This window comes from Chinchilla lanigera, unplaced genomic scaffold (assembly GCF_000276665.1).
Source record: "Chinchilla lanigera isolate Chin_1 unplaced genomic scaffold, ChiLan1.0 scaffold00091, whole genome shotgun sequence".
NCBI lineage: Eukaryota > Metazoa > Chordata > Mammalia > Rodentia > Chinchillidae > Chinchilla > Chinchilla lanigera.
The window spans coordinates 6,092,544-6,116,676 of record NW_004955492.1 but is presented as its reverse complement, the minus strand read 5'-3'; the positions used below and the strand labels follow the sequence as shown (position 1 = coordinate 6,116,676).

At 44.7% G+C, this 24,133-nt stretch overlaps 1 protein-coding gene across 1 annotated transcript in view; it reads right to left on the bottom strand.

The window, feature by feature from the left end:
- Positions 1–24,133, bottom strand: part of Pcnxl2 (pecanex-like 2 (Drosophila)) — a 205,907-nt gene that overhangs the window by 132,807 nt on the left and 48,967 nt on the right. Inside the window, exons 10-14 of the mRNA XM_013504672.1 lie at positions 22,295–22,528; positions 22,168–22,200; positions 17,089–17,260; positions 9,634–9,744; positions 8,837–8,928 (exon numbers count right to left, since the gene is read on the bottom strand). Of these exons, the coding sequence (XP_013360126.1) occupies positions 8,837–8,928; positions 9,634–9,744; positions 17,089–17,260; positions 22,168–22,200; positions 22,295–22,528 (642 nt within the window). The remainder of the gene's footprint in view (positions 1–8,836; positions 8,929–9,633; positions 9,745–17,088; positions 17,261–22,167; positions 22,201–22,294; positions 22,529–24,133) is intronic.

Below are 24,133 nucleotides of genomic sequence, written 5' to 3'. Positions count from 1 at the left end.
AAAAAAACACAGGGGAACTACTCAGAATCCTTTTGCAGAGGTCAGACTTGGAGGGAGGAGACTGACAAGATGAACTGGTTCTGCCTCGTGTCTGTATTCCTCTCCTTGCTCTCCTGCTCCTGAGGCTGCATGCACATTCCTCGTGACCCTTCCAGGGCTGGGCTAGTCCACACCCCTCGGGTATGTGCACCAGACAGAGACTGATAAGGCTGGGGGAGGGTTACTGAAGCGAGAGCAGAGGAGACAGGCACAGCTGAGCTATGGTTAAAAAAATACATTTGAAGATGATTTCTTTTACCTTTACCTGGAAATAGAAAAGAAAATACTGATATCTGAGGAAGAAGAGAACAGCTGAGCAAAGAGGGATTTTGAAGCAGACATTCAAATGCCCCATGTTTGGCAGCTGACAGTCAGCTCAGGCCTCGAACAGCTTCACTTCTACAAGGAGAAGCAGAAGGCAGGAGAGGAGGTACGGACCGATGCTTTCAGTGGAGCTTCAAAATAAACTTTAACATTTGAAACATGTATGTATTAGTCTCGATTTCATAGATATGTTGTTTACCATGCTCACACTCACACCCATGTGCACGCATGGACCCACAAATACAGAAAGATTTTGGAGGAAAATCTGGGTTTAGACAATCTATCACTCACAGATAATGAAGGATACACTCTGTGACGGTTTGCTTCAAAATTAACAACCCTAATTGCTCTGAGATGTGTCTCATGGGCCCCTAAATTGGGACTGATATGGATTGATGAGCACTGGTTTCATAAAACTCCCACAGGTTTTGAAATATTTTTATGAGGTAGAAATAAAACTGTCTAATAGTCCTCCAACTCTGCGGTGGATTTCATACGCATTTGGGAATCATTTTGATGAGAACGCACACACAGGGCAGTTTGGTTTTATGTAAAAACACACTCTGAAAAGAATCTTAGTTTCAGCATTTTTTCCCTTAGAAATTTTAGACATTTCTTATGATGGGATTTACAGGCCGACAGAGTCTGGTTATAAAGTGAACACAAACAGGTCAAATTTTCACTCTGCTATGCCTTTCAGATCAGACTTAAATGCATTCTCTTTAAAGAAATAGAAATATGTTTTTCTTATCCCATTAAACACAGCATTTCTGAGATGCAGGTTTCCATAATCCTAAAATAATAACTAGATTTTATCACTTTGATTCTGATCACAATCCTATTTCTAGGCCTATTTTTAACACAAATCTCATCTTTAAGTAAGAGGAGTTCTGTACCTATACAATTTTAGAATTTCATTGAGGTCGTAAGTGCTGTCCAGTCCCAGACCTATGTGTTCTGTTCCCACTTCATATGCAGCCCAGAATCAGCATGCAGAAGCCGAGTGTGAGTGCGGAGTGTGTAAGGGTCACCCCAGGCTCTGGGCTCCCTAGCACCCAGTAGCTGCTCAATAGTATTCTTTATAGCTTTTGCACACCCAAGGGGTTGCTAGGGCCCAGACTCTGGCCAGCTCACCACAGGTGGTCAGGATGTGACCTGCTGACCACACGTATGGGCACATTAGCAAAAATGACAAGTCAGACTTCACTGTGTGCTAATGGCAGAACCTTTCTACTCTATTTTGTTTTTCATCTTGGTGGAAAACACCATGTGTTTATGAGAAGAGACAGTAATTCAGTTTTAGGAATAGATACTCGAGAAAAATGAGCTTGTTAGCTAGAAGGACAGGATGACGGGTCCCTTGCATCCAAGCCTCCCAGTATAAATACACACACACACACACACACACACACACACACACACATACATACAAATAAGCATACCTCTTTGAAAACAATGATGTTTGCTTTTCTTTCTAACTTTCTCCAAGTTACCACTAATTATTCAGTCCAAAAGTTGATGTAACACCTTTAACATGACACCTGCCAGACTATGCAAATGGGATATAAAACAAAGTGGACATAAACTGTCGCTTCCAACTTCAGATGCTCACAGTTGATCTGGGAACAATGCAAAGTATGCACAAATAACCATGGCCATTACCCCAGCTCTCTTTTTTTTTTTTTTTTTTGGTTTTTCTCCGGTACCAGGAACCGAACTCACGACCTTGCGCTTGCCAGGCAGGCGCTTTTGCCGCTGAGCTAAATCCCCAGCCCCCTACCCCAGCTCTCTATGCGGCCACTTCACTGGCCTGTACTGAGCATTGCCACTTTGAGCTCTTAGGGCACCCTGAAGATATAGATGTCACTTGAGCTGTGCATGAGGAATCAGAGCTTATACTTCCTGGCTTCTGTGGTGAACATCTGTACTTCTCATGGGAAGTGATCACAGACAGGAATTCATATAATGAACAGGAAGGAGACAATACTGTCCCCGGAACTCTAGGCAAGAGGACCAACTTCTGCCACACCACAGGGACAGACCTCACCCCCCATCACTGCTTGCATCTCTGTGGCTTATCCCTGGGCCTGGGACACTCACCTCCACAAACTCTGTCCCCTCTGTACCTCTCCCTCCATGCAAGACAGTCACTAGGCCCTAGTGAAATGCCAGCTTCACTCCATTTCCCAGGCTTGACCTTGGGTGTCCTCTGTGCTCACTGCCATACCTGAGTCCATATCTTACCTGCAGGTGACCACTGTGACTCCATTTTGAACAACTACCAAGCTGTCATTATTCTTCACACTTTTCTCCCAATCATTAGTCTCCTCACTTTGCTCCCAAGTCAGGACCAAATGTCAAACTGTCAAAGTTTGCCTATCCAAGTTTGAGGAACATGACCATCCAGTCTTAACTGTATTTGGGAAACATTTTTTTTTTTGTTTTGTTTTATTTCATTTTTTGAGAAAAATCTTGCCAGTCTGGCCTTAAATTTACAACCTTCCTTGACTAGCTGGGACTGCAGGTGTGTGCCAAGAGTCCAGCTATACTTTTTAACTCCTCCCAGGAAGGGAGGAGTGGCAGACATCCAGCTAGATACCTAAGATCCATTTTCCCTTCCTTTCCCACTAGCAGAGATTTTTCTAATTATTCAGACAGCAAACAGCTTATGATTCCCACTACCCTGTGGCTAGAAGGAACACAGTTCTAGCCATAAAATGCAAGCTGCAGTACAAACAAAGTGAATTAAAACTTGGGCTTCATTTTCAAATTTTACTATTATTATTATTACCACCTTGTTCCTCAGCATCACAAGCAGCAGCTATTTACACTAATAGTTACCATTTATATCAGTTTTCTACTGCCTGGTAACACACCACCATGAAACAGTGGCTGAAAACCACAAGTTCATTGTCTCGAGTTTCTGTGGGTCAGCAGTCTGGGCAGAGCATGGCAGGGTTCTCAGCTCGGGGCCTCGCTGGGCTAAAATCAGTGTTATCAGGTCCTTGATCTTACCTGAGCTGTGGGATTCTCTCCAAGGTCCTAAGGGTTGGCAGAGCTCCCAGCAGCTGTGGGACTACAGTCCCTGCTTTCATGCTGAGTGACAGCTGGGTCCCACTGTAGCTCGTGGAGGCCACCCTCGGTTCCTGACCCCATGGTCCCTCACACATGGCCATTCACTTCTTCAAGGTCAACACAGAAAGGTCTCTGTTGCTTGCCCTAACCCTAGAAAGGGCTCCTCCTTCTAGATCATATCACCCAGGGTGAGCTCTTTATAAGTTAAACTTTAATTTAAATCAAAGTTACCTGAAGGGACCCTAACTCCACCTGTGAAACCCCTTCACCTCATGCAGACAGTGTCTCAGGAGAGATCCCTTCCTCTTCAGACCCTGAGAAACCTCACGGGAGGAAATCACTCAGAGGGGCACACCAGGGGTGGAGATCTCCCGCAACCTTAGAATTCAGCCTATTGCTCCATTAACAAGAACCCTTGAGCCGCATTTCCATATGTATTATCCATTCTACTTCATTTGCTTCTCAGGACATCCCTGTGAGTTTGGTTTTACTAATCTATTTTACAATGGGGAGAAAACCACATAAATGACGTGTGTGTGCCCTGGAGCAAACAGTGAAAATGCTGTGCTTCAAGTCTGCCATTGGAATACAGTAATGCTAATGTCTTCTTTGTCCATTAAGTGGTGGATACAATAAAGGGCAAATGAGAAAACACTTGGGAAGTTACTTTGTAAATTAAAGTCCTATAGATGGGCAAGGTATCAGATATCCTGTGAATTGTCCTTCTGGTGCTACACATACATATACACCTCCAACATGCTGGGAAGACAGCATAAAAGGAGGACTGCAGAGACTCAGACCTGGGTCTGGAATCTGGCATGTGTCACTTGGTGTCTGTCTGGAGCTCCATTTTCTCATTTTGAACAATAAAGTGAAGGGGCTGGAGTAGGTAAAGTCTAAGATCCACTCCAGTGCTAAATATACTCTAGAACTAAGAGCTTGCTTTATACTTGCTCTCAGGTTTTAAATCTGGAATGTGGGGAAAATGCCATTGCTGTAGGTTATAATCCTGTTAGTACCTGGAAGAGGCATGAGGCAAACCATTCGACAAGCTGTCATTAATGATGCTTGGGGAACATTAAATTATAATAATGTGCTCCAACCTCTGCATCCCCTTGCCATTAATAAAATAGAATCTCTTCGTAAGGGATAATAAAAAATAGAAATTGTGGTTTATCCAGACAAATAGAAAGCTCAGCTAATTAACTACTCAGCCATTTCTCCAGGGAGCAAATAATCTGGTTGTTTCTGTGTATCGCTGTCATTTAAGTCAGTGAGGGAGGCCATTTCTATGTTACTTGCTATCATCTTGGATGAGTCAAAGAGAATGTGAAATTAAAAGAGGGATCAAATTTCCCCTTCTTAATTAATATTCCAAAGGGCACAATTAATGCACATCCCTCAATCTACTTCTACCAAGTAATAATAATAGAAACTAAAAGGTAGTAAATACAGATAGCCAGATAGAGAAATGCATCTCTGGCCAGGCACCTGACATGCTGAATTTGTTCACAAAGACCTATCCATCTATCTCCCCGCTGCAGAGATGAAAGGGAAAAAAAAAAATCAATTCCAGCAAAGCAAAAAGTAAGCATAAAAGGTATAAACAAAAGCACCATTAAACAAGAAGTGGAATCACAGCTTTGGGTCGGTGGGAGTTGGGTTAAGATGGGTGAGCTTTTCTTTCTGTCTAAAGACCCCCTTGTGAATTTGCTAACCACATTCACTCAATTCACAGCATTTAATAGGTGCTGCCTCTTAAAGTGGAGAGTCGATCTGAGACCATTAGAAAACACAGGACTTACAAATGAGAAGAGAGAAATGCAAATTGCTCTATTTTTTACCAAAATGAGTTTCAAAATGCAGTTAGAACATTAACATTTTCTTACAATACACTATAATATTTATCACCAGTGATGCTTGTTCTGTGCTGAGCAAGAGAAGCCAATACCTCCCTGAGAGGAAATAAACTCCCCCCAAGTACCTCAATTCCACCTCCTTAAAAGCCTGCTCCAACACTCAGTCTGCCCCCAAGCCCCCGCACAGGGACAGCAGTGTGCTCCCAGAATGGACTCTCTTTCCTCTGATCCAAAGATTACTTTCCCCTCTAACACGTCCGCACAGGATGGAAAAACAGAACTAACAGGCGCAGTTCAGGACAGGAAAGAGCATACTGCAGGGCCAACTTCAGCATTCAGCTCTGACTGCTTGCAGCATGGTCAGGACATGCCAAGGCTGGACTGACCTCTATGAGAGAAAGAGCTGGCATTAAGCAGCATTAATCAGTGTGTCTCATGTGGAAACGGAGTTGGACTGGGGAAGAAAGGAAGAAGGATCCTGCCCCAAAACTGGTAATCCCCCAGAAAACTTCTGTTCAATACCACATTCTTCAGTAGTTTCTAAACCCTCTATGATTTTGCAAATACAAAAAAAAAGGCATGTAATAAATGAGTGCGTGTCACTTTTCATGGCATTAGAAATGGTAATAATGAGGTTTTGTATCTTCCAGGTGAAGTGATATTCTCAGAACATACCGCTTCCCCTCAGGAAGGCTCACAAGTCATTCTGTGGAAAGAAAACATTCTAAGGACTGAAGACTTCATTGTTTTCCATAGATTCAGTCATGACTGGGATCAGTGAATTATTCACATCCAGTGGACTTTAGCTGCTCAAAAGCATGAGGCATGAGGCAACGGTTCACTGTAAGTCGAAGATCAGAGTGAGCAGATGTGAGCTGAGAGCACAGAGCTTGGCAGACTGAGGGTCGCGAAGGTGACTTGGGAAGTTAGCAGCACTAGCGGGCCATCAGCCAGGTGCCACGGGGACAGGAAAGGAGGGAAAGACACAGTCCTTTCTTCTCTGGGGCACAGTCTTCATCCATGAAGGATGAAGTGGGTGATGAGAAAAGAGAAAATCAGTCAGAGGAGGTGGCGGGTAGCTCTGCTTCAAACATAAAGCTGAATGCAGGCTTGTATTTGACCCCACAATCTCCAGATAAATGAACACACTGTGTGGAGGGAAAACTGACTGCAAAGGAACATGAGGAAAAATTTCTGGATGGTGAGCTGTTTCCTGCCTGTGATGGTTACTACCTGACTATACACATCTGTCTCGATGCATGTAACCGTGCACTTAAAATTACTGAATTCAACTGTGGCTTCACTGTACTTGACAGAGTGTACTTTTGATTCCAAACAAGTTTCGAGGATAGAAATGAGATCACTGGGAGTCAGAAGGTGGAAAGAGACTACAAGGGGCGGTGAGAGACTCTTCTGAGTTGTTGGAGATGTTCTACAGTTTGATTGATTGTAAGCTTCTTTACATGACTAAGTACAAGTATTACTCAAAACCTACCAAACCAAAATTTGTTTTCAGTAGGGGGAATTGATCCCAGGGTGTTCTCATTGAACCCTTTTTTAACTTTTTATTTTGAGACAGGATCTCTAGGTTATCCACACTCTAGCTTGAGATCTTCATGCCTCAGCTTCCCAAAGTGCTGGAATTACAGGTATATCCCATTATGCCTTGGCAAAATAGATACTTTTAGAAGCTGAATTTTAAACCGGATCTCAAAACTTAATGAAAAATTAATAAACAAACAATTACTGGAACACAACAAAGCAATATATTAAGGTTTCTGCAAGAAAAATTTGTGAGTCACAAATTTTATTGGCAGTGATTTTTACTGAAGAACAGTAGAGAAATTTCTCAGAAATATGAAGGCTTAGAAAGTACTCATTCTAGTACTTTTCCTGAATGAAATACCCAAGATGCAGGGACTGCATAAAGAAAAGTATGTCTTAAAAAACACCAGAAATACTAGTGAATTATATAATTGTTGGTCTACAAAACAGGATGTGTATGATATCAAACAGGGCAAAGGAGCACATGAGTGATATGTGTGTTTTAGAGAAAGAGGCCTTCCTCTTCTCTTCCCCTCTCTCCCTCCCTCTCTTCACACTTTTTCTGAAAGGAAAGATCCACATGGAAGGGATGGAAGGAGCGCGGGAGAGGACTATGTCACCAACCACCCAAGAGAAACCAAGCTGTGACGCAAGAGAGAAAGATGCTGAAATCTTTCTCCTCCACATAGAGAAGTTAAGTAAACAATTGTCTTTTGACGCAGCATTGAATAAGACTTTAAATGAATCTTTTTAAAAAGTTATTTTTTTAAGTTTTTTTCTGTTTTTTTTTTTAGACAGTCTCACTATGTAGTCCAGGGTGGCCTCAAACTTGTGACAATTCTCCTGCCTCAGCTTCCCGAATGCTGGGATTATAGGTATGTGCCACCATATCTGGCTTCAACAGTTATTTTTTTAAAATTATCATACACTATATATTAAGAACACCCAAGAATTTATAACATTTTCATTTAATCTTGTACATTTAATTTTTATTTTATCAAAGGGGTGCCTGTGGTTTAAAACGCTAAGTACTAGGGTTTATAATGTCCAGAAGTACATGTGATATTAGTTTATTTCCTTCCCAATGGAAGATACCCGGGCTACACTGTATATGTATGTTCCTCCCAGAATGTGAGGCACCATTGTCCTGAGACTTTGGGGACCCACAGATGCCTGACACCATGCCCTGCCCCAGCTCCTCCTCCCTGAAGGCAGTGATTTTTGGTTGTTTCTTCTTCACTTCTTTACCTCCCTGTTTTCAAATAACAATCTGCTTTGTAAATCAAAAGTTCTGGATATTTTTTCCCATTTCAGATATTTCCTACGGACTTTCTAACAAGGAAGAAGGATTTGGGCCACCCCTACGCAGAGCCCTGTCTCATCCTTGCATCAGATACTGCAGGATGATTACTCAGATCCTCATAAACACGACCTGTGGCCGGGCTTCTGTGTATGATAGTTATATTTCTTTTCTGATATAACTTTTGTTTCCCTGAAGTGAAGGTTTTTCTTGTTTTCCATCATCTGAAGCTCACTTGGCTGCTGGCCTAGGCTTTGGTTCTCTCCATCCCTACCCACATGTCCTCTAGGTGCTAACACTCTGTGCGGTGCTGTCCTCTCCTGTTCTCCGGTCCACAGAGCCTGGTGCAGCCTTGTCCCTCCACTCTTTGAGTGGCGGTGCAAAAGGAAGTGAAGGTCATGAAGACATGGGTTCCACTGACCAGACTGTGGATCAGGGCCTCCCTGACCTCACTGACTGACTGTGGCTAAGGGTCTGCAGGGGACAGCAAGGCCAGGCCCATAAAGGCAAACCTGGAATCCTGACCTTTCTCCTGCCAACACCAGGCCTTGCCCAGCCAGCCCTGGCATCCAGCTGCACACATCCCTTTGCTTCTGTAATTTCAGAAAACATTTCTTTATATAAAACATACATTGCTTGAATGAAGGAAAGAAGGAGGGGAGCCAGGGGGTCCTGGAAGGGTCCACGCACCTACCTTCACTGCGCTGAAGCAGAAAACGTGGAGCAGGGTGGCCGCCAAGACACTACGGCCCACGCTGTACACGGCCGACACGATCCCAGACACAGCTAGAACACAAACACCAACAGTCCTTTCTCCACTGGCCATTCTCAGAAGTGATGAATGGTGTGAGACAGTGGGAGAAGGGTGAAGCTTTCAGATACAGACTGGCTGTCCAAGGGGCAAGAATGTATCTATGGGATCTGTCAGAAAGCATCGGTAGCTAGTGGTGCAAGGGAGGGAGGGGCTGACCATTTAGCTGAGCACAGGAGCAGGCTGAAAAGCCAAGCCACCTGGAGACCACACCTGGGCACCCCTCCAGGGAAGTGCTGGGGGAGGTCTAGTCCATCTCAGTCTGCACCTAAAGGACCATATTAAATGGGTCCCAGGGATAGTATAGGGACACAGGTCACCTCTCTGTTCAGGCACACACACAACACACTCACAGTGGCACACTCAGGCTCACACTGACACACTCCCGATTTGTATCTGTGTATACCCAGATACATATGCACGCACATGCACATAGAGACTTCCAGCCAAGTCACAGAGAATCCTTTGCTTCCTTGTTTCTCTGTTTGTGCCTTTCCTCTAAGAGGCCAGCCGGGTCACTTCCAATGGAGTGGGGTGCATCTGTGGCCCCTCACCCTGATCTGGATTGAGCAATGTTAGAGCTCAGGATAAAGCAAGGTCACTTGCCAGACTCCCGTCCACCCACCAAGCTATTCACCTCCTCTGACCCTTAGGGCCCTAGCAGAAGGGAAGCAACTCACCAGAACCACCAAAAAGCAGCATGTCAATCTGTTCCAAAAGGTAAGTACAAAAGGTGTTGATCTGCGGGAAGAGTCCAAGGAGCGAAATTGCAGGGAAGCAGTACAAAAATACTGAAAATGAATAAACAGAGCAGATGATAAGCTAAGTGTGCCCAGGCCGTTGCTCATGTAGTGCTACCTCCTTGCCCTCTGGGTGTTCTCCCACCCATGCTGTGACAGAAATGTACTGTGGAGGTAAAGGGGCTGGCCTACGAAAATGCATGCAGAACAGCTCAAACCACGCTGAAATCTCAGAGGCAGGAAGGAGAGAGGAGAACCACCCTCAGAATTGGATTTCGAAATTCAGGATGGTGGTGCACGCCAGCAATCCCAGCACTCTGGCAGGAGGATCACCGATTTTAGCCCAGCCTGGGCGTTTTAGTAACTCAACAACACCCTGGCTCAAAATTTTTAAAAAAGAAGAAAAGAAAAAATAAAAAGGGCTGGAGATGTAGCTCAGTGCAGAGCCTGGGTTCAGTCCCGAGTACCACCAAATTAAAAAGAAAAAGAAAAGAAGTATTAGACTTGAAAGGTTGAGGGAGAGTGGATAAGTCAGGGAAACCACAGGGCCGTGCAGAAATAAGAGCCAGTAGTTATAGGGGTCTCCTTCCGCACAGGGAGGGAATAGGAAGGGAAGCAGGGCACCCGGCCTTGTGCATCCGTGCTGCTGAGACAAGAGAACTAACTACACTACAAACAATTGTTGGGAAGTAGAGTTGTGTCTCAGCCCAGAGCTGTCACAAAGGCCTGGAGAGCACAATTCACTGAGGAACCACAGGACCTAAGGGACAGGACCTGGGAGGCAAGGGAAGACCGCGTCACCTCCCATTGTCATGAGCATGCAACAGTACAAGCCTTTAAAACCTTCTCGGCTGTAATTCGATGCCTCAGAAACAATGTGTGAGACAGCGGAGAAGCAGGAGAGCCATGTTTCACAGCAGCCTTTCCAGGCCTCTCCCCCACCTCAGAGTTCCCTTCTGGTCCAGAGACATGGAAATCCCCGAGGCGATGTGGCAGGGTACCTGACTTTCCTGCTGACTCAGGTACCAGGAAGAGGGGAAATGAAGTTTGATACTGGCAAGCCTTAATAAAACCAAGGAAATTCAATTTGAAATCCTGTAGGAAGCGTTGGAAAAACATTCTGAAACCACATAAACCACAGGGAGAAACAGAAACAGGAAAGGAAGGCAGGGTGCTTCAGCTCTTCTGAAAAATAGGAAACACAAACTGCCCAAAGTGAACTAGCAGGCACAGGAGTATTTGGACATCCCTTTGTCTAGCAGTTGGTTGGAAGTAAGTATAGGAAAAGTCTCTCCAAAACAAGGACAAAGGCATTGTGCCAAGTGTCTGGAATTTGATGCAATAAACATGACCATGATAATATGGTCTTTGCTTGGATTGGGGTCATGCTTTGGTACACAGTGATGCTGTAAGATTTTTATGGCAAAACTTTAATCCTGTTGTAGAAGCCTAAAGCACCTGCTGTAGTTTATTTGGGTATTTGCCATAGTGCTGGAAGGCAGACCCACATGGCACCTGAAAGCAGATCATTCCTCCATTCAGGGGAGGCAACAAGGTACAAACACCAATGTGCTAGACATAGCTCTTTTAGATCTCATGTCTTTTTCAGCCTCTCTGAATGGAATTCAGAGATCTGAAAAGAAAGCCACAAGAAAAAGAAAGCTAACTAAGGAACATAGAGTCGTGCGCATCAACATTTTAACCCATATAATTGTGAGCAAACTGAGCCGTTCCTCTTCCCTTGACCTTGGGGCCCAGAGCCAAGCCACAATGTCTGCGTACTATGCTGTCCCCTCCCACTTCCAGGGCAGGCAGAGGGATAGCGCAGTGAGCCCTCCTTGGTCCACTGTCCAAAGTGCTGAGAAGGAAAGGCCACAGGACAGTGTTGGGGTGGGAATGGCACTGCAGGCAGTTGATCATTCAAAGTAAAGAGGTGCTCTCCAGGAGAAACACATTCACCAATCCAATCAGACTAAACTAGTGATGCAAAAAGACCTGGAACACAGGATAACGGCACAAGGTAAATGAAGGGGCAGGAGACACTAGAAGGCCATTGCCAAGGAGGAATGTGGGCACAGCCCCAGGAATTAATGAAATAACAGGAGGGATGCTGGTCAGTAGGAGGGCCAGAGAACAAGGCCCTCTTCACAGTGCTCTAGTGAGAAAGCTCCTGTGAGTAAACAAAGGCCGCAGGGACAGAATGCAAGGAAGGGGATCCTTGTATCTCACCTGTTGGGTGCAGCTAACCACATCTAAAACTGCGGAAATTATTTTGTCCTTTTCTCCAAGAGTAAAGAAGTGAAGTCTCCGTGGTTATTCATAAATTTTACTGGGAAGAAGCATTTTCTGTTAGCACACTGCTGAACAGGTCTTTGATTCTCACTTCCTTTTTATGTCCTGTTTTCTACGATAATTACCATAAATGCAGAAACTTCTGGCTCAGTTCTATTTCAAGCAAAATTCATAAGTTAGAATACTGTAGCTTAAGCTTATTTCTTTTGCTAAGTGCAAATAGTAAAAATGACTACAGAGCAGATGTAAACATATGCACTGCAGCCACAGAAGGGCCACTCAGTACGGACTCACTCTCCTTTTATGGACTAGTGCAGCCAGGAAACACCCCCTCCTGTAGATACAGAGGGTGAAGCTGAGTGTGCAGGGAAGGCTGGGGGAGTTTCAAGCCAGTAACTGGCTACTGAGCTGCCACTCGTCTCCAAGGACTGTGATTGAAGCTGTATTATGGTAGGCAAAGGTTTCTTGTCTCAGGGGACTAAAATGAAAAAGAAACCTCTCATCTGAAAAGAACACCAGAGTCCACTTCAGAAAGAGCCTGTCCTATGCATGGACCAAAGCTAAAACTATGGTCTTCTCTCGCCTTGCCTTGAATAGCCTCATGCCAGGAGACTCCTTGCATCCCTAGACCCCAAACTTCCAGAAGACAGCCCCATCCAAGTCATCTCATAGGTCTCCTTTGCTCTGAGCTGTGATCCACACACCATGTGTCTAGAGTAGTTACTGCAGCTGCAACAAAGACCAAAGTCCCTTCCCTCTAGCCTGGCCACCCTGAACACCCAAAGGTGTGAGGTATACCTCTAGCTCTAAGGGTTTTTCCTCTGAGCCACACCGTGCTGTTCTGTCAGCCCATTTCCAGATCCTGTGTGGTTTCCCTCCTCAGCACCAGCCCCAGCTGTGTCCTGGGCCCTTTAAAACAGGGCACTCCAAACTAAGAAGCCCCTGGCTTTCACATCCATAGGACAGTTACAAAGCCAGCCTCACCCACAAGATTTTATTGAAGTTACCCAAATGGAAAGTAACCAGCTCGAGCCCTGCTGTTACCAGTCTCTGCCTGACCACAAGACTTGAGTGCTGCCTAAAGAGGCCTTTCGCCTTCTCTTGGAAATATTCATTTCCTTATAATAAAAGAAAACGCAGAGTGATAGCCTATATATAAATAAAGGGCAATAAAAGAAAAAGAATTTACAGAAGAATACTATTTTTGGTGTTTCCATCTCCTTTATCCACTTTAACTCTTCCTTCCATAGTTCTGTTATCCAACATTCTCTTGCCTTTCAAAGCTCCTCTCTAACGTTCAAAGTGTCACCATCCTTTCCCTGACTGGTCCCTACCACTGGGCGGGCTGCAACCCTGCCTGCCTAGGGAGGCAGGACCAGCTCTCCGAGAGCAGCTCTTCCACTCCTGTCCCTTGCTGCCCCACCTCAGATGGCAATAGGTGCTGGGCAAGGACCCTGAAGTATACTGGTCCCAGGAATGGCTCTAGAGAGGCACATCTAGGAGATACTTCACATCCTACCAGCCTGGGAGGACCATTCCACCCACCACCAAGGGAGAGGCATGATGGTGTCTTTGGCCATATCCTAGCACGGGTACTTAGTTCTTCCTTCTCTCTGGTTCTTTCTTTTTAAGCACTCCTTATGGATGTGATTGTGCCCCCACCAAAAAAAAATTTTAAAAGATGAAATTCAAATCCCTGGTTCCTGTGACTCTGACCTTAACTGGAAATCGTATCTTTGCAGATGATAATCAAGTCAAGAAGAGAACATAAGTTCATCTGGGCCCTGATCCAGTTTGACTATTCTCCTAATTAAAAGGACAGACTGGGACTTAGAGACTCACAGGCACATGGGAAGAAGAAATGAAACTCCAGGAAGAAGATGCCAAGGAGAAACCAACCCTGCTGACACTCTGGCCTTGGATTTCCCACTTCTAGGACTGTGAAAGGTTGTATTATTGTTCCCTAAGCCGTTCAGTTTGTGGTGCCTTGTCGTAGCTGCCCCAAGAAACAATATACTCCTTTTCCCTCCTACTAGTCTTCTGTTTTCTCCTCTCTTCCTCTCCTTGCTGGCCCCTGGATGTCATAATGGCAGCAGTTTTGTACTACGCAAATCACTTGACAGTTGGAGAGACAGGGAAAGAGGTTCCACAAAGCAGAAATGGCTTTGAATTGCTTTTGAAGGAGCCTCTGCCTCCTCTTCCCCGTCTCATTTGTTCTCAGGGTGTTTTGCTATCTTTTTTTGCTCATTGCAAATTAGTATGTCACTTAACACATTCAGTCCACAGGCCTGCTATTGTTCTACTTTTCTATTTAGCTTTACCACAGAAGTCATTTAGTCAGTTTGCTAGATCATGTGCTGCCATTTTTATCTATCACTGTTGACAAGCAGACAAACAATACATACTAGGAAGTTCTGAGGGAAAGGAAATTCCAGCGAAGAAGTCATCCCCTGCCCCCTCACTCCCTGAAGGACTTGACAAAAAATGAAAGGAGAAGATGCATAGCAGTCGCCTTTCCCAAACCAGGTTGCTGCAGAATGAGCAGTCTTGACTTTTGCCAAGCACATTAAAGCCTTGCTTTTGAGCCTCAATCACACCTCACATTCTAAGGCTACTATGAGTCTGCCATAGCTGGACAGCTGTGTTTACTCAATAATGTTGGCTTTTTTGGAGTAGAAAAATTTTGGAGTAGAAAAATGAGAATGAGGGAGAGGTCCACGTTAATATTATTTGAAGTGCGTTTATGCCATTTGTACATGGAAGGTGTGTCATGCGTTTCTGCTCCCAAATATCTTTCTACAGGTCATCTGCAAAACGCGCTTCCTAAGGGAGCTTACTCTGCCATTGAAGTCTACAGGATAAACTTCCTGCTGACGAATGGGAAGTGATCCTAAAGTCCATTTATATAGTAACTTATTTAGTACTTAAAGCATACTTTCATGTCCTGCTGTTCATGTACCCCATAAGTCACAAGTGTTTGTCGGATGCCTATGTATACCACAACCCGATGTGGGTGCTGAGAACTCAGTGGTGAGTGAGCAGAGTCTCTGGGCAGGCCTGGAGGGTAGGAGAAGTAGACATGAATCAAACATGACAAATGTAAGCAGATTACTACAAAAGGGTTAAGTGTTATGCAAAGTATATTACCAGCGGATAGAAGACGGGATGAAATTTAGGGAAATTAGCTGTTAGTAGCTAACACAGTCGAGGGTGGGGCAGATAGAGCCTAGGAGCATGAGCTCAGGGGCTATCTGTCCCTTGTCACTGTGAGAGGTAGAACTCTGTCAGCACTGACCCTTGGTGTAGATCCAGGGGAAGGATGGATGTGGGGTGCAGGGAGGGAAAAGGTGACATCTAAACGCAGGCATCTTCCCCACCCTTGTATATCCTCTGTCTCTAATCCCCAGGGCTCTGGACTATAGCCCCCAGAACCGCTGTGAAAAGTACAAAAAGAGATGGCAAGAAAGCGCAGTACTCCAGAGCACGTGCAGTCACAACTGAGCATCTCTACCTGCTCAAACTCTGACTTCTCCACAGAGGCTGACTTCAAGAAGAAGATGCTGAGCCAAGGTATCACAGGTCAGAATGAGTGAAGGACGTTTAGGGTGTCTTTGTGTGTGTGTGTGTGTGTGTGTGTGTGTGTGTGTGTGTGTGTGTGTCCCTAAGCCTGCATGTGTGCACCCATAGACTTCAAATAATATTAAGCAGTAAAATAAAAAGTAGCAGTAAGGGTAGAAGCAAATATTCCTGGCACTAGAGCACTGTTTCTATTTCCTAACTGGCCTCCAAGATTCTCTGAAACATGGTTCCCAAGCCCTTGGCAGTAGGAAGCTGCTCAGCTCCTCCTCCAGTGGAACAGAGAAAAATGCTGGGCTCCATATGGATGAGATGGGCTGGTAGGAGCTGGCGTGGTGGCATGAAGTGTGCTGCCAGTGCAGCAGAATGAGGCACGGGGCACTGGGAAGCAGCTGGGAAGGAGGTCAGGGGTGAAGTTTCTACCCACATGGAACATGGAGGAAGCTTCCTCCACCTCAGTTCCACTGAGAAATTCAGGAAGCTGCCAGGAGGTGACAGGACAATGTCACCCTAAGGCCCTTGTGTCAACTCCCAACTGGCACATGAGAGACCAGAGGTGGTGGTGGTGCTGCTGCCCTGCGTCTGTTCAGCTGATCAGTGTGATCCTGGCCAGTCACAAGGTGTCAGGCATGCGGCTCTTTGCTGTCATGGCAAGAATACTAGAGCACTCACAGCCCAGTCTGCAGAGCTGCGGTCAGTACTGAACAGACTTTTCACAAACTAAGGGCACCAATGATTGCTGCTTAGTGCTGAACATCATTCTATATGTTTCAGTATATTAACTCACTTAAACCTTACAATAGCTTCTGAGGTGGGTTGTATTTGTGTCCCCACATCACAATGGAATGATGCTCCAGGTGCTCATCTAGTGACATGGCAGAGCTGGGACTCAAGCCACCAGCAGCCTGGCTGTGGAGTCAGGCTCTAAATCATACAATGAGGGGCTGGGGATTTAGCTCAGCGGCAAAAGCGCCTGCCTGGCAAGCGCAAGGTCGTGAGTTCGGTTCCCGGTACCGGAGAAAAACCAAAAAAAAAAAAAAAAAAAAATCATACAATGAGCAGGTGATTCACTTTCAAAGAGTGTTTCACAGCACACACTCCCAGACATGAAGGCAAACAGAGTGCAACTATGGAAGCCAGGGTACCCAGAGCATCCACACCTCCGCCTGGGCTGAGAATGTGCCCACTCTTGCATGCCCAGGGCATCTGTGCTTCGGATGGAGTTGAGGCAGGAAGCCCGATGGCCAGGACATCCCAGAGGACACCACAGCCATCATGCTTCCAAGGTCACAGGGTGCAACCTCTTGGTCACGAATCTCAAAATCCTTTCAGAGAAGTCCACTGGTGGATGAGACGAGCTCCAGTTCCTGAATGGTCTCCCATAGATGCACAAGCCCAGAGAAGAAGGCTCCCATTTTCACCCAGAAATCAAGTAATGATGTTTCTCCACTTAGGAACTCAGAGGTTGAGAGGAAGACATAGCATCCTTGCCCAGTATTCACCCTTATGACCCAGACCCCCACTCACCTATCAAGTGGTCCCTGGCTGTCTGCAAGGACTCTGGGGAGAAGAGCTTCAGGCCATATACGACGTACCGAGGAGGGTGCCTGGATTTGGCCCCTGCATCAAGGAGCAAAATGAGGCCACACAGCACGCAAAAATAGATGGGTCGGCTATAGGTGATGATTTGGTTGTGTCCCTAGAAAATATAATACAGCTTCTGAGTTGTACCTTTTTAGTTTGACTAAACTATAAATGTCATTTATACCACATAATATAACTTATAGCATTCTAACACGTACTTTCCCCTTCTGTGCATGCAAAATACCAGGAAGAGAAAAAGGAAAAAGAATCTGATGCTTATTCTGTCAAATCAGAAGGAGAATATCTAAAACAATGCTATGCTCCTCAACTGCAACAAAATTTACCTAAAAATTTAACTACTGTCTTTGGAGAAAATCTAGATCTAATTCAGTGCTTTCTCTATTAATGAGACTTTCATTCATCTTGTCCATTTCAAGTGCAAAATTAATTTAAACCCTGATTTTTCTCTAACTTGGTCTCCACTAGTTATAAGAAACAGAATTGTAAGTTGTGAGCTTAAATTCCCTAGTGCCATAGAAAGCAAGAAAACTTAGATCCAAAGGTATGCTTGCATTGTTTACTGTGTCTTAGTGAAACACAGTGGAATATTTTTTTAAAGAAACTTGTTATTTTGACTATTTAAACATCACTTCCTTCTGAAGGAAACAAAATACTTGGCAGACTCATCTTAGCTCTGAAAATATTGTTAAAAGAAATAGACTTTTTATTGATTTTCTCCCATGACTACATAAATTTAAGGAAAACATGTAAAATCAACTTTCTAGGACAAAAGCCAGCAATGAATTTACATCTCACAAATCAATACACAATTCATAATACTTGAAAAACAGGCAAAAATTAGTTAGAGGGAGAATATATTTTGCAATTCATGAACTGCCTTGAGTGTAAAAAGTTAAAGATTAAAGTGATAGGACTTCAGATAAGAGTTTTTGGTCACTGCTTTGAATAGGTTATATTTAGAAATGCAATTTAAATTGCCTCTGCTTCTAAAATAGAAATAGTCCTATTCCAAGACCATCTTTCAATAGGCAGGAAGACACAGGATCTCCACAGAGGCTGGCTATGTTTGGTCCTGAAACCAGGCTGAGTCTTGAAAAATATTTTCTTTTGAATTCAACTAGGTCACAGATTAATGAGTATGGAAAAACTTTCTCTGCATTAAAAAAAAGAAGAACAGTAAAGCCTAAGCTAAATCTGAATGCACTTTTCATCAAGTGAATAGCCAAGTAAATTAGTTGGTATAAATAGCTATGTGCAATGCCAATACACATTCATAGGGGGCATTTCCTCAAACTCACACAGTTCAGGAAATACGATGAAATAGGTGACTTCCACTTGCTTTGAGTCTTCTTTTTATTGAAAGGTTAAAATACAGGGCTGGGCATATAGCTCAGTGGCACAGCATCCTACTGGCAAGCGGGAGGTCCTGAGTTTGATTCCTGGTACCTCCCCCAAAAATCCTTTGGGTAAAAGGTTAAAATACATTATCTAGCGACTGAAAGTCTCAGGTCTTGAATAATTTAAGATCTCATTTTGGGTCTTCCAAGTCAAACTTTATCAGAGATGGGAATGCTCTCGTTGCATTTATAATTTAAGAAAGAAAGCATGCAGTGCCCTTACAAAGAGCTTGTCTCTCCCACATGTTCACACATCTCCTAATTTCTTATCCTATATCTGGGGTCCCTAAACCACTCCAGGCGTATCACTAATACACAACACATAAGCCACTTCTATCTGCCTTGATTCCTAACAACACATACTAACAAAATTTCCTCCCTCTCCAGTTCCTGGTTTCAGGTATAAATCAATCATCAAAATCTTCATGGATTTTCTTTCTTTTTTTTCTTAACAAAAATTCCACTCACAGCAAGGTGTGGTAATGCACACCTGTAATCTCAGCACTCTGGGAGGTCGAGGAAGAAAAACTGTTAAATTCGAGCTCAGCCTGGGCAATTTAGTGATTTAATGAGGGCCTGTCTCAAAACAAAAAAGAGCTGGGGATATAGCTCAGTGTAAAGGCCTTGAGTTTAATCCCCAGTACAGGAAACAAGGAAGCGGGGAAAGAAGGAAGGAAGGAAGGAAGGAAGAAGGAAGGAAGGAAGGAAGGAAGGAAGGAAGGGAAGAAGGAAGGCAGGAAGGGAGAGAGGCAGGGAGGGAAGAGAAAAGAAACAGTCCTTAACAGTCTCCTAAAAGTTCACTTAATTCAGTCATCCTACATTTGCTTTTCACCTTAAAGTACACTATGGGAAGCACCTCTGAGGTCAGTGGGGAGTGTCTTACAAGACTGCAGCACAAGCACTGGCTGGTGTACACATTCATGTTCCCATCAGCCCCCCACATGCAAACTGTGTGATACACTAGTCCCAGTGCAGTGGCAGGATGGGGAGACACACAAGTTCTCTCTCAACTCTGATCCTTCTCAAGTTTTCTCATTTATCAACTGCAGATAATAAATTTGCCTCCTAAATATCTGAATTGTTCAGTCAGACCGCAAGAAAAAACATTTCGCAGCTATCCCATTTTCTTTCTTCATTAAAACTACTGGAGAAATGCCAATTCAAGTATGGGGCTGATCTACTTAAAAATCTGTGTAAGCAAATTAATTACTGCAATAAACATGGTTGGATATCTATGCCTTACTAGCACAGTAAGAAAAATCATTTCTCCCTGCTTCACTATGACAAGCTTGCTCAGATAATGGAACAGCATTAATCCTCAGTGGATTCCTCTAGGAGCCAGACAGTGTTATTACAGCTCAGTGCAGTAACACAGGGATCACAAGTAACAACACCTCAAGTCCACCAGGACTGTGGGGCGTCTTTGCCCCTCCCACCCCACCATGCTCTGCATCATTTCTCAAAGTACACGCAGGACAGGGAGGTTTAATAACGTAGAGCAGTGCACTCCAAGCCACCCAGAAAGTCAGCACCAGGGAGCACAGATAGGAGAAAGGCGCCAGTCATGTAGCACCCGGGGTGGGCTTCCCCAAAATCCTGCAGAGCTGCAGGACTCCTTCACAGCACCTACCCGATATCTCTGATGATAATCACAACAATATATCTTAATACTCTAATTATGCAGCTGCAACTTATCTTGACATTCAGATTCCAGAAAGAAAGAAGATGTATTATATGTAAACCAATTATGGGGAACAGAGGAATTTAACAAGACAGTGTAGAGCATCGCATGCCACGTGATCATCCAATTATAAGCTTTACTTAATTACTATGAGCCAAACATGAGCTACCACAGATTTAAAATCAGTCCTAAATCCTGGATGTGAATTTTTAGAAAGCACAATAGATGGAAGATTCAGCTTTCTTTCACTGGAAGGGCATTCTAGGTGTGCACAGGCACGTGCGCAACAAAGGCTATCAGTGCTCAGAGAGCCCAGTGGGCCACCGGGCAGTGGGCTCCACTCAGAGCACAAGACAGGTGTCCTTAAGGATGGCACCCAGCCCACAGCACCGCCCAAGTCACAGGGGCTCAGGGCAGAGGGAACCGCTGTGCTGCAGACTCACAGCAGATACCAGCAGCACAGAAAGACAAATTTTAATGAGGATGTGGAGAAGAGGGGGCCCTTGTTTACCACTAAAGGCACGGCCATTAGGGAGAACAGTACAGAGGTTCCAAAAAATTGCAGATGGAACTACCATATGATCCAGCAATTGCACTTCTGGGTATATATCCAAAGAAAATGAAAATACAGTAATAAGTTGAAGAGACACCTCCACTGCCACATTCATTGCAGCATTGTTCACAATTGCCAAGATACTGAAACAACCTGGTGACTTGTAAGGGATGAACTGACAAAGGAAATGTGGTATTCATATAAGTGCGTGCACACACACACACACACACACACACACACACACACACACACGGTAGCATATTATACACCTTTTAAAAAGAAGGAAATTATGTCATTTGCTACAACATGGTTAAACCTGGAGGCAATTATGCTAAGAGAAACAAGCCAGCCACATAAAGACACATTACTTACATATGGAATAAAAAAGAAATCATGCTCATAGAAGCAAGGAGTAGAATGATGGATGCCAGGGGATGGTGCAATGAGATGCTGGCGAAAGGGGACAAAGATTCACGTATATGGGGCATGAGTTTTGAAGGTCTATTATGGAGCGTGGTGAGTGTAGTTGATAATAATGTATTACAGTCTTGAAAAATGCTGAGAGCAGATTTTAAATATTCATACCAGGAAGAAAAAGCATTGAAGTCAGTTAGCTTGATTTGGTCACTCCACAATGTATACATAGACCAAATTATAATGTTTTACTCAAAATATATACTTCTTTTAAAAAGAAGTACAGTAGCCAAACTTACAGAGTGACCGCTATATGCCAAGCATTGCTCTAAGCACACTGCATGAGTTAATCTCCACGGGCATTTATTTAGCTTTATTTACACACAGGGAAACTGAGGCTCTAAAAGGACTGGTGTTTTCCTCAGCATCAAATATTCAAACAGAGGAATCAGAAGTAATGGCAGGTAATCTGCCTCCCAGCAGGCTGCTTTATCTTTTCCAACACAGTTGAGGAATAGGAGAGACCGACTGCATTCTGTGCATCCCCTGCAGCACCCACACCATGCCGTGCTACTCAAATCTAGCCACAGCACGGCCATCATGTATGCACAGTTCTACCTAATACAGTACTTTTGTTCAGAGTCAAGCTACAAGCCCTAGAGTGGTAGCACACATCTGTAACCCTAGTCCTCTGGGAGGCTGAGGCAGAAGGATCTCAACTTTGAGCCTATCTTAGGCAACCTAGCAAATTAGTGAGATCTTGTCTCAAAAGAAAAAATAAAAAAGGGTGGAGGGTGTAGCACAGTGTAAAGGCCCTAGATTCAACCTTTAGTTCTGAAAAAAAAAAAAAATCCAAGTTACACATACAGATGCAGGGTTTGAACAGACTCTCGCGTCCTCCTTGTCTCCAATACAAGCAGACAAGACAAGCTCCTTTCCTCCAAGTGGAAACTTACATGTATCGGTGAGGCAGGATCGGGCTGCACGCTCTGAAACACAAAGCAGAAGCACCTGTGTCATCTCACGATCACAAGGCTAGGCTGGGGAGAGCACAGGCAGAGAGAGAGCAGGATGACGTCTTGCCTTGAGCAGGGAGTACTGGCAGCTGGCCATGACCACGCAGAAGAGCAGCACCCACAGGTCTCTGCAGAAGCCTCGGTTCAGTGTCAGGAACCCCAGGAGGGAAACCAGGATGCTGAGCACAATGGCCAGCACGTTCTCCTTGACATCTTCAGTCCTGAGCAAAACACATAAAGAGACACCAGGGAAATAAGAGATAAGCTTGTTGGTTTTTAAACAGAGGATTCTTGTCTGTGTCTACAAAGACAAGCAGTGACAACAAAGCAGTTACCACATGCAACCTTCCTTATTGCTGTGCTATTCAAAGAAAGTCCTAGTTATGAACCCAGCTCTCTTTTATTGAAACAGATGGAATACAATCCTCTGGGAGCTCCTGGATCACTGCACTGCTCTTACAGGGAAGAGGCAGTCAGTGACGTTCTCTGCAATCCGAGACTGTTTCAGAGCTTGGGGTTCTCCTCGTTAGAGGGGAGGAGGAGGAGGGTCCATACACCCAGTTAATACAGGAAGTCTTGCCAGATACCAGCTACCATCTCTGAGAGCCATAGTTTGCTGCTGACTTTCAGAAGCCCTGAGCTCCAGCTGGAAAACAGAGAACTGAGACCTCCCGGCAGTTCGGGGTGCCTGGCTGGAGTGGGCAGTAGCCACAGTGCACAGGGTGATTTTGTTTGGGGGGACCTCCCATGTGAGGAGAAGGGTGGAAAGGGGGCCGCCCAGACAAGAGGCAGAGTGTTAATAGGTGGGCATGCAAAGGAGCAAGAGAGGGGTGGTTTCAGACACTGACGGGAGTGAGCCAGAGGGCTGCCGTGCAGGGCGGACAGGAAGCAGCTAGGGCAGGCGGGGCTGCATGCCAGGGCAAGCCTGGTGCACCAAAGGCCAGGTGGTCAGGGACTGACTGCTGGAGTGTTGGGGGAGGTGGGGATAAGCAGAGACCTGGAGTGTGACTTCAGAGGTACAAGGACGAGAGGCAGAGTGAGGTACTGGGAGGGGTCACTGAAATGGAGGCAGGGAGGGACCATGGTGGCAGCAGTATAGACACAGGGAAAAAGAGTCCAGGCATTTAGTGGAGCATTCATAAGAATTCTGAGGACACTTCTTGCCTTACCAATTTTGCTTGTGTGTATATAGGTTTCCCCCATGAAATTATGATCATTTTTAGGGAAGGATAATTGACTACTTCTGCCCTACATGTAGACAGTCAGGGACATTTTTTCAAATTAACAGACCTTTTTTTTTTTTAACAGGTATTTTAATTTCACAGAGAAATTGGGGGGCAAGTTCCTACACCCTCCCTGTCCTGCCAGGCACACATTTGCAGTATCCCCACCCTCAGCACCCCACATCAGAGAGGAACACTTGCTACTGACAAGGACTTTCGTTGACATGGCCTCATCACCCAAATCCGCAATTGACATGAGGGCTCCCACTTGGTGTGGACAAATATATGATGACGTGCATTCAAGATTATAGCATCACACAGAATACTGCCACTGCCCAAGAACCAGCTGGGTCACCTCTTCACATCTCCCTCTTCCGACCTCTTATAATCTCCATCTTTTTATTTGCCCATTTTTGCCTGTTCCAGAATGTCACACAGCTGGAATCATGCAGTGCATCGCTTTTGAAGACTGGCTTGTGTCACTTAGCCAAGCGCATTTGCTTCCTCCACATCTCTCTACGGGTTGATAGCCCATTTCTTTTTATCCCTTGTATAACTCATTGTATGGGTGTGCCACAGTTTGCCTGTTTACTCAGTGAAGGACTTCTTGCTTGCTTCCAAGTTTTGGCATTATTAATAAAGCTGCAGTAAGCACTCATGCACCAGTGTTTGCTTTGTTTTAT